The 10,898-nt window shown below is 38.6% G+C and overlaps 1 protein-coding gene across 1 annotated transcript; it reads right to left on the bottom strand.

Annotated features, from left to right (window-relative positions):
* Nucleotides 1-6,251: 6,251 nt before the first annotated feature.
* c22h1orf198 (chromosome 22 C1orf198 homolog) lies at nt 6,252-10,571 on the bottom strand. The gene is made up of 6 exons (XM_041975573.1): nt 10,228-10,571; nt 9,796-9,846; nt 9,503-9,628; nt 9,102-9,269; nt 8,591-8,944; nt 6,252-7,497 (listed from the first exon to the last, which is right to left on the bottom strand). The coding sequence occupies exons 1-6, from the start codon at nt 10,531-10,533 to the stop codon at nt 7,441-7,443; spliced, it is 1,062 nt and encodes a 353-aa protein (XP_041831507.1). The 5' UTR covers nt 10,534-10,571; the 3' UTR covers nt 6,252-7,440.
* Nucleotides 10,572-10,898: the final 327 nt, after the last annotated feature.

Below are 10,898 nucleotides of genomic sequence, written 5' to 3'. Positions count from 1 at the left end.
CTGCCTATGTCTCTCCTCTCTGAAAACAACAACAGGAAAGCTCTTTGCTTTTGCTCCCACCTCCCATTTCCACTCTTTGTACTCACAGTGTGGATTTCCACAGGTCTCTGTCATGTGCAAACCATATGTTGCCAAATTGTAAATTGTCCACACAGAAAAACAACTTTCTTCTAAGCTTTTCACACGCTGAAGAAAAGCATCCCTTAATACCGGTCGGCTGATCAAAGGGCTAATCAGATATTCAGATAATCCAATATCAGTAATTTTAAACATTTCCTCCTTCTTTAGTTATATTCACATTCTGGTATATCAGGGAATCTATGAAATGCACATTTACACCATTTTACACTAAATTAATGTGTCTTAATGCAGGTGCACCTACAAAAAAAGCAGATTAAATGCGTTCGAAATGCTTGTAGCAGCATATGGAAGGCCAAACCTGCCATAATAAAAAAATTAGTAAATACATATAGTAGGTCTGGCCCTCCATAGCAGCACGGTTCGTTTCTGTTCTATTAAAAAACTATAATGTATTCAGAATCACTAGCGCCCATGTGATAAAGCTTTAGCTATGACAGCATGGTTGTGGACCACAGTTCCTAGCAATCACAAGCTAACATATGTATATTTTTGTTACGAAAACTGAGGTGTACCCACACTTGCAGCCCAGAGTGCAGCACCCTCAATGACAGTTAGCACAATGACATACGTACCTGGTTTTTGCAGATGAACACTTTCACATAGCTCTCAAATACCAGATGAAAGTGGATGTTAGTGGGGTTTTATTGACCAGTATAAAAAGCTTTTACAGATGATACTATGACTGCCAGTGGATTTATAACAGTCTATGACAAGTTGACTCAGCAGATACACATACTGATTATAAAAGATTCGGCTAAATGATAAAACGCTCTTTTTTTTTTTCTTTTTTTTTTCCAGTTTGTTTCTAATTTATTAATTTTCAACAAGGCTTTATATGCTATAGATCAGGGGTTCCCAAGTCCAGTCCTCGTGAGCTACCATCCTACAACTTTTAGATGCATCCCTTCTCCAATATACCTTGAAGCAGATGGGCTATAACGGTGAGGGGATATTTTATTGGCACACTTGGGCCCCTCATGTCTCATGGTTTGAACACCACAGCCTACCTGAGTATTGTTGCTGACCATGTCCATCTCTTTAAGACCAGTGTAGCATCTACTGATGCTACTTCTAGCAGGATAATGCACCATGTCACAAAGCTCAGATCATCTCCACCTGCTTTCTAGAACATGACGATGATTTCATTGGACTCCAGCGGCCTCCACAGCCACCAGATCTCAGTCCAGTAGAGCAGCTTTGGGATGTGGTGGAATGGGAGATTCACATCATGGATGTGCAGCAACTGAGTGATGCTATCACGTCAATATGGAGGAAATCTTTTCATTGCAAAAGGAGGAATGCTATGATTAATTTTTGAAGCATGTGGGCTGTTATTCTGAATGTAAAAATAGCTAAATCACTGTTTCATTAATCCACATTAAACCAACATTTATGTTACCTGTGTTAATTCACATCTCAGTTAGTTACTCAGCTGACTACACTGAATCACTGTATGAATGAACACTGTGTGGTCGCACACACAAATATGCACACTTATTCAAACTTTTTAGCAATTTGTCTAAATATAAGGCCTGTGTGCAAAGCTTCCCTTGCATAGTTAAATAAATCAGTGGTAACAGGAAAATGGGTTTTGAATCTGCTCAGGAAATGATGGCATAAAAAGAAAAGAGGAACCTTATGTAACAGCCTGTGTTTAATGTGTGTGTGTGCTTGTGTGTGACTGTAATGGGAGGCATGCCAGTTAAAATGCCACAAGAATTTCCAGGGAATCAAATGAGGCAGAGCTCTGGAAAATGAAGACGGCAAGGAGTGCTGCTAGTGGCTGGGACTGAGAGGGTCAGATGTGTTTAAGTCTGCAGGACGGCTGCACATAACCAGCTGTTCCAGTTACATGAAAGAGTCCAAAACCGCTCCAGTTCTCAGTGTGTATTCAAAGAAGATTTCACTGCGAAAAAAAACAACAACATGTAGCAACTGGAAATCCTTGTTTTTGACGCTACTACTGAAATACTAGGGGGATTGGACAGGTCACCAAAAAATTAAAAGTATGCAAAGTGGAGAAACTGTGACAAGGGTCCCCAAGTTCGGTCCTCCAGATCTACCATCCTGCAACTTTTAGATGCAACCCTTCTACAACACACTTAAAACGCAATACACATGAATGGGGAATGTCACGTCATTTGTCCTAATAAAAATACCATTTTACATATCTGTAATGTCCATTTTGACAAGGAAGAACTGAAATACAGATATCTGAAATACATATCCCGTTATGCTAATAAATATCAAAACGGCTTGCCATATTCAACCCTTCTCCAACACACTTGAATCAGATGTCATCTGCATGTCATTCAGCGGCCTGGTAACGAGCCAGTCATTTGATTCAGATGTGTTGGAGAAGGGTTGCATCTAAAAGCTGCAGGATGGTAGATCTCGAGGACCGGACTTGGGCACGCCTGGTGTAAACTTTTTCCAGTTTGTGTAACTTGTGATGGGCCAAATGCAGAGGATTAGTTACTATATGTTGTAAACCACTGATACTCAATTCGGTCCCACGAGGGCCGCAATCCAGCAGGTTTTCCATGTATCCCTGCACCAACACACCTGAGTCAAATTAGGTGGATCTAACAGCCAATCAGGTTCTACACAATGACTCATTAATTTGACTCAGGTGTGTTGGTGCAGGGATACATGGAAAACCTGCTGGATTGCGGCCCTCGTAGGACCGAATTGAGTATCAGTGCTGTACACGTTTCATGTTTACACATGTTTACAGTTTAGTAATAGATAAATTAATACATTTGAGGGTGCGGTATCTGAAATATGTAGAACAATCTGAGCTGTGGGCTGCTCTTGGATGTATTGGTGTCACTGTTGGACCTTTAGGTTTTGCTCTGCAAAGTCAGAAATCAAAGTGGACACAGAAATATAAAGATGCTGTCATGATTCTGGCTTTGTTCCTTAGTTTACTTTAATGTTTCACGTTTGGGGCTTGTTTGGTTTATGTGTTTTGGAATTAAAGTTCTTGTTATGTTTCAGTGTTCTTGGTTTCTTGTATTTAGGGTCATGTGCTGTGTCTTTTGGTTTCTGCTCATTAGTTCACCTGGTCTGATTTGTTCACTCACCTCACCTGTGTCTCGTTACTTCCTTAGTGTATTTAAGCCATTGGTTTCAGTTCCTTCCTTGCCAGTTCATTGTTTTGACTCTCCTAAATTGATAGTTGTTGGCTCCTCTTGGCTATAACTTTTACTAAATCAGAATTTAATCAGTATTCTTTTATCTCAGAAGCCTATACACTGTTAACTTTATGGAAGAGTGCACATTTCGGTTCACCTGGTAAAAAAAAAAAAACGTCTCCAGGGGGTGAAAGTGATAAAGATAAATTGCAACATGTAAGTATAAAGGACTTTCATGTACATGGACCATAATCTCTGCAGGAAGACATTTTGGAAGCAGCGCCATAGCACAGCAGAGAGGGACAGGGACTTGCATGTTAAATTATGTCATTTCATCTTGTATTCTCTGGGTTGCCATCTTCCGTTTTAAAAAGTCTTGTTAACTTAAAGCTTGCTGAAAATCATCATTAGGGAAAGGCCAAGAAATACTCATTTCTAGGCTTTTGTAGTATTTCTTGAGCTTTGACACAAAATTGATTGTAGAACAACACTAAAAGTTAAAATAACTGAGGTCAAAAAGAACATTTTAGGTAGCCATTTCTTCATCTCACAGTGCACAAAAATGTAGTGTATAGGAAACATGGAGGCAAAGAATTAGCAGAATGTGGGATATGCTGTCCATGCTTTGGATTGTGTTATGTTGCAGACATTGCCATGAACCAGACTTCACTGAAAGAGGGAAATTATGGAGCAGCTTTACCATGGCCCCTTGCAATCCCTTGAGTGAAGTATTACCACGAATCTGTACAGAGTTCAAGAGTATAAGCACAAAAAATATCACAGATCTGGATGTTTTTATAGGAAGAATGGGGGGAAAAATCCTCAAAACATCTAGAAGACTTGCCAAATCAGGGTCAAAACAAATACTTGCTTTTTTCTTTTTCTTTTTTTAGTTACTTTCAAATGGAAAAGATGGAAATAATAAAGTAATCCTGCAAAAAATATTAGAGAAATATGTCAACAAAATGTTTCCTAACTTTATTTGTTCTGGTAATGCTGTCAGCTTTTACTTGCTTATCTATTTGACTCAGACATTAGCATGTCTAAATTAAATAGATAAATCGACTGTGGTGACTTTCCCCATACTTTTGCTTACTTGTCATGGAGTATCACATGAGTACAAAAACATCTGGATTTCCAGCTAACCTTGACTTCTCAGATATAAACAATGTTTTGAGGAAAAAGATCATTCCAAGACTTTAACTCCATTACTTCTCACTGTCAGAACACTTTTTTACTTTGTGTGGAAGACATATGGTTTCATTTTTAATATAATAAATAGCCATGTCTGCAGGGCAGGCATCCTAATTGATGTACAAGAAATTAGGTAACACGCTTATACAGCAACAGAGTTGTTTCTGTTTTGGTTCAAAGTTTAATAACTGGCAATAATTTTTATTTAGCCAAACATCTGCCAATTTGTTTTTACTCAAAGCAGCCACAAAGCAGCCATTCAGGGTCTGTAAGTGTTGGGTGGTGCTGCAGGGAGATGACTAGACTGGACAGAGGTTTCTTAGTTCGGTCAGGGATGAAGCAACTTGAGGTGCTGTACATTGAGTACCAACGCTGACAGATGATATGCAGATGTTAGTGGGCTATGGTCTGTTACCAGTGCACACTCCTCATTTATTGTGTAAAATGTTTTATTCTAGCAGTATTTAAGAGTGATTTTTATCTTTAGATGGTTTGACATATTGAAGTCTGCTTGTCCGCAGTAGGGCTGAAGATGTAAAAATAAGAGAGAAAAGAAAAAGCTGATAAAAGGCTGATTAAAGTCTAAAACTGCTTGCATTTCTGGAGTGAAATCGGTGCACATAAATTTGTTTGAATTCTATTTTGCAGGACTATTTAACCCCGGCCTTTGAGGCCCACTGTCCTGCAGGTTTTAGATGTTGCCCTGCTTCAACACACCAAATTAATAATGAGCCATTATGCAGAACTTGACAACAATCTGTTGGATCTATTTAATTTGAATCAGGGTTGTTGGAGCAGAGAAACAACTAAACCTCCAGGATAGTGGTCCTCGAGGACTGGAATTGAATAGCCCTGCTATACTGTAAACATGATTGTGTTGCTATACACACATTGGGAGATTTGCCTCCAAGGTACTAAATGTAATTATATCTGTCCATTGTTACTACTGCTACTACTACTACTACTACTAATAATAATAATAATAATAATAATAATAATAATAATATAGACTAGATTACATCTTTATTATTATCATGACTCTTAAAACCCAAAGTATATGACTGCATTAAATACAAATTTTACTTTAATAAAAAGGCAAAAGAGTTGACACACTGTTAATATAAGTCTATTCAGATAAATTGGAGGTGTTAAGCCTTGATGCTAAGCTAGGCTAAATGGGTACATTGTATGATTCATTCAATTAGAAGTCTTTTCAGTTCACTGGATTTGAATGAAAACCTTGAATTTTAGGTGTTTTGTTAAAACAATGACCAAAACTTCCTCCATGTTACCCACTGCAACATATGAAACAGTAAAACTCTCATGTCCATAAATACATTTCCCAGCAGCTGCTTTTCATTCTCAAGGAGACAACATATTTAGGTCTGATTCTGAACTGGGTCAACATGGAGTTTTTAACTGAGTGGCAGAAAGTTTCCATTGACCAGTGGTCGTCATTCCATCCAACTTTCATACATGGCACTTCCAATCTAAAATTACAGATGAAGGATTGATGTCATGGAGCTGATTAACTGCAGAAATACAGGCTTCTTTGTTCCAGGTTCTTTCAGCGTGAAATCACATGTAAAACTAAATTGTAGAATTTTCTACTGAAAGACTACAAAATTCTGCTTCTTCCTTTTCCCCTTTATGAAGAGAAACATAAGGACTATTATTCTAGCCTTGGTTAAATTCACAAAATATAATTTAAGGATGTGTTGGAGTGATAGAAGAATACAGTTTGACCAAAATCGTAAAAAAAAAAAGGACGGGAAACAATTGAACTTGAATTCTTTTACTTCCTTCCTATATGTTGCCTCAAAATGCATGAGTGCAATATACACAAACAGCAGAAGATACAATCGTGGATAAATATAAAATTCAGGAAAATAGTACTCTAGTTCTATAATGGATTTCTGGTCTATGACACAATCACTACCAGTCACTACATGCCTTCACATTCACCAGTTCAAGGGACAAAGCACGCAAGCTCTACACAGTTCTAGTTTCAGGTGAAAGGTGAGTCAAAAAATCCTTTATAGTTCGGTCTGATGTACATTTGTGTGAAAGCAAACAGGTAACAGTTGGTTAATGAGGACGTCTTCTTTTTACAGCAATAAAGTGCAGCTGATATGTGAAAAGGGTCCAATAGGTTTCTATGGCAACCAGGAACTAAAAGATGGGAGTAAAATTTTATTTCCTTATCAAAGACAAACAAGTCTAGTTTCTTATTATAAAGAACAAATGAAAGTTGGTAATGTGTTCTGAATAAATAACAAATAATGACTAATATTCCAACTTTTCCGTTTCACAAAAGTTTTAAAAAAACGTAAATAATACTAGAAATCCGTAACCAGCAGGAGCATCGCCTGGAATAATTGTAAAATGTGGGGTAGAACTGCAGCACTGATGATTTAACCTGGTGGTTTATAAATGTATTTAAATAAGAATCTAATCTTTACAACAAAAATGAAACTGGAAAATGGGTTTTAGTGTTTGCACAGATCAAACATGCTTGTAGAACTATGGTTCACCAAAGTACGGCCGAGGACCAACCAAACAGAAAAAACACAGTTAGCAGGGATTTGTGGCCGTTGCATGCACATGTTTACAAATATGTCCAGACATGAAACATTTTGAGAAAGGACTGGATTAATTCCTGTCCTAACTACTACATTTCTCTGTGTTCCATAACAAGGGTAAAACTGGGGGAGCAAGGAGGATTAATCTGTGTGGAGCAGGGTGCTTTTCTAATTTGGGAGGAAAAATAGAGGGCACCAGCATACAGGAGGTGAGCTAATGTCCTAAAAAGCCACTGAAGATTATTACAAGAACATAATGTGGTCATTTTAAAGAATGGTGTCTCTTAAACTTAGACGTGGATGTCTGTAGTCATGGCAGTGTGGTCCTTCCTTAAAGTGATGATGGGGATGACTCATTCATGGTGGTGTCTGGTCCCAGCTGTGGTTTACCAGTTGTCCAAGAAGTCGAAGCCAGTCTTGAGGATGCTGTTGCTTGTGTTAAACTGTCAGGACAGAAGAGGCAAACAGAACTGTTAGAGGCAGAAGATACTGTAGAGAGACCGGGCTTTTTTACTGCACTGTAGCGAACAGAATCAAATGAGATCCCTCAAAGTTTCTTACAGCCTTTTAGTGTTTACTTGTGAGACTTCGTGTTTTTTTACAGTCCAAATGAGCTGGGGTCAGTTCGCTTGTGATTTAGTTTGTTTGGGTTTGTCAGAAAGCTGTAAACTGAACAAAGAGGTCAGACCAAACACCCACACAAAGTCTAAAAATGTTTGTTTTGTTTCCATTTGGATGGGGTGCATTTTTCTTAAAAGCTAAACGGACCAACCAGAGGAATGTGCTAAACTGACAGGAATTAAAAAGCTAATCTTTTATTAAACCAATTAGGAAATCTATAAGAAGGCATGTTGACAATATTTTGACACTAGGGGGAAAAAAAAGTTAAAAATCAAAAGGTATGTAAAGCTGGAGCATTGTAACTATGCTAAATAACCACTTGTAACTTGATTAATAATATGAGAAGAAAGAAGTTCAATTTCATCCAGGCAAATGTCCATCAAGGTTTCACCTTGTTCTGGAGTCACTGAATCCAACTACTTTTGTAAATACCACTTTTTAAAACCAGCCTTGTATTTAATGGGTAAAAACAGCATTGGTTCTTTAACTACTGTGGGCAGGTTGGCTCTCTGGACCTTCCACAATGGCTCTTAATACATGGCTAAAAATGCTAAATATAGACTAAATAACAAATGCAGGGTTTTAGCAATTTTTGTCAGATGAGCTGCTGCTGGTTTACAACCCGTTTTTTCAATGAATGTTTCACGTCCTGCATTTTCCCACCAAAAACACAGTTTTCTTTTTATTTATTTAAAAAGTTGTTGCTGCCAGTTTCATAGCCATGTAGTTAGACTTTACAGTCAGTAAACATCTTTCTGTTCCCATTAACACCATGCTGAGCTACAGCTGCTAAATATCTGCTGCTACTACAGAGTCATTTGGCATGCTGATAAAAACTTTTCTTACTGGATTCAAAAGCCAGATAAGGGGTTTTAGAACAGTGTGAAAAAGGTTTCAGAATGTTTGAAGGCTCACCTGTGAAAAGGTGGGGCTGGCTTCTAAGTTGGGTGAACGCTCTTCCTCTTTCTCCACAGTAGCTGACTGGTTGGAAGGCTTGGACATCATGCTGGAGGAGAACACTTCATCCAAGGTGTTGCCGACTGACGGCAAGGTGCTTTGAGATCTCTCCCAACCTCCAACTGAAGAGGAGACGCTGACAGGCGGAGCTGGGCTTGGCGCAATGGAGATAGATGCTGATGTTGCACTGACAGCAGTGGACACAGGGGGTTGTGGAGCAGGAGGCTTGGGTGCTCTTTGCTTGGTGGATCTGGCAGGAGCTGGAGGGTGGGACCCCACAGCCTCAGGCTCCTTGGAGCTGACAGCAGATTCCTGAAAAGAAATCATATTTAAAGTTGTCAGTGTGGTGGTCAAGCTTTTTGCTTCCCCATTTAATACCATTTAAAATATAAATATGAAAACATGTGAAAGACATTCTTACAATTAGAACAGACAACTAAAAGCAGCAAGAACTGAAGCCATGACTTACCTGTCGCAGGTAGGAGGGAAGGGATTTCTCTCCTTTCTCCATAGATTTTATCTGACTGGGCGTCAGGGACTGGAAATCAGCTTGCTCACCTTCCAGCCTGGACCTCTCTGCACTAATCTTCCAGAAGGAAGACTCTTCTTCAGGCCTTCGTCCCTCGCTGACAGACACCTTCACAATCACACAACACTGATTAAGAGGTGCTGTCATAAAATATAATGACACGCTTTACATTTATACATTTAAATGACTGGATCACATTTTATTTATAATCTTTGTTTAAGAATGTGAGGAAATCACCTCACTTTCATCCTTATGACTGTCTATGTTTGCACACAGTGATTTAATCCTGTCCCACAAAACTCTGCGTGAGTGTAGCTTTAAAATCCAACACAAAACTGTACCTTGGCTCCAGGAGCGCTCTTGCTGGTCTGGTTGGAGTGGGGAGCTTTTGCAGCCTTCAAGTCAGCCTGTAAAGCAGGGATCCCCTGATCTGTAGAGCCTGATATTAAATTGAACTCCAGCTGGCTCTGAAAGATACAAAATAAATTTATAATACAATCCAGATTTTTATTTATATGCCTAGATCTATAAATTAAGAATACGCTAAGACAAATGCAGCCATTGACATGTATGCACAACATAATATAGTGCTGTATGTAATTATACTGTTAAGACTAATGAAGTCACTCTTTACCTTTGTTTCCCATGAGAAAGGAGCAGAATGTTCATCTTGCCAAACAATATCCTAAACAGAATAAAAGCAGTTTTATGATTAGTTTCAACTTAGTTAAAATTTTGTCCTCTGAGTAATACTGGTTAATAGTTTGTGTAATGGTACCAGACGGCAGTGTCGTTAATAAGTATTCTAAATATGACAATAGAACCAACTTAAACCCATCTAATTATGCATTGTGGCGTCATTCTGAAATATAAGGTTGTAGGCAGAACTTTCAAAACAAGTATTTATCTCCGTTTGTCGCTAGGTAATGCATCACAATGACGTTTCTCAACATATTTTAATGGATACGTGGCTACTGCTAGCACCCATTACAGCTAAACCATTACTGACAACGAAATAAACTCATAAAAAGCAGCGGAATACCAAGTCAAATGATGTTTTAAGTACCTCTTCACCGAAATGAACTATCTTCTGACCCGTCTGAAGGAGCAGTTTAGGATAACAGACGACTTCTTCACGCTCAACCCTGTGCATTGCATATCGGGCTCGGATATGTGGATCCATCATCCAGTTGTCAATGGCGTTGTCTTGCTCTTGCGGAGTCATTTTCTCCCATGACGATCCGTGCTTGTCTTTGATTTTCTCCCTCTCCTGCATTATCTTTTTGGCCATCGAGTTGATGGAAGAGAAGTATTCGAACTTCTTTTCCTCCATTCTATGGGTATCGAGCCCCGCCATAGTTGCGGCGGCCATCTTTGACTACCGCAAGCTGTTGTCATTGTGAGAAATGTAGGCTGGGTTGGGGAGGTGGGCGGAGAAAGCTACTTTTGTTTGGTAACTGCGCCATCTAGTGGTCATTTGTTTGTACTGTTAATGTGTAATTATTCACTATTATTGATGCTGACATGGAAAAGTTGCTGCTCCTTACTTAAAAAAAACTTATAAATTGACCACAGTGGATTAATAAAGTATTCATAATTTATTTTTACTTCATACCAAGTGAGCAACAACTATTACCGAAGGCTTAGGAAGAATTAAATCATTGTAGAATTCTAAGTGGATGCAACTGCAAATTCTCATAAGAGTTCATGTACTTGGTAAAAAAAAAAAAAAAATAA

The sequence above is a fragment of the Melanotaenia boesemani genome, chromosome 22 (genome assembly GCF_017639745.1).
Source record: "Melanotaenia boesemani isolate fMelBoe1 chromosome 22, fMelBoe1.pri, whole genome shotgun sequence".
NCBI classification, from domain to species: Eukaryota; Metazoa; Chordata; class Actinopteri; order Atheriniformes; family Melanotaeniidae; genus Melanotaenia; species Melanotaenia boesemani.
The sequence above is the reverse complement of the archived record's forward strand: the minus strand, read 5'-3'. Positions and strand labels throughout refer to the sequence as shown.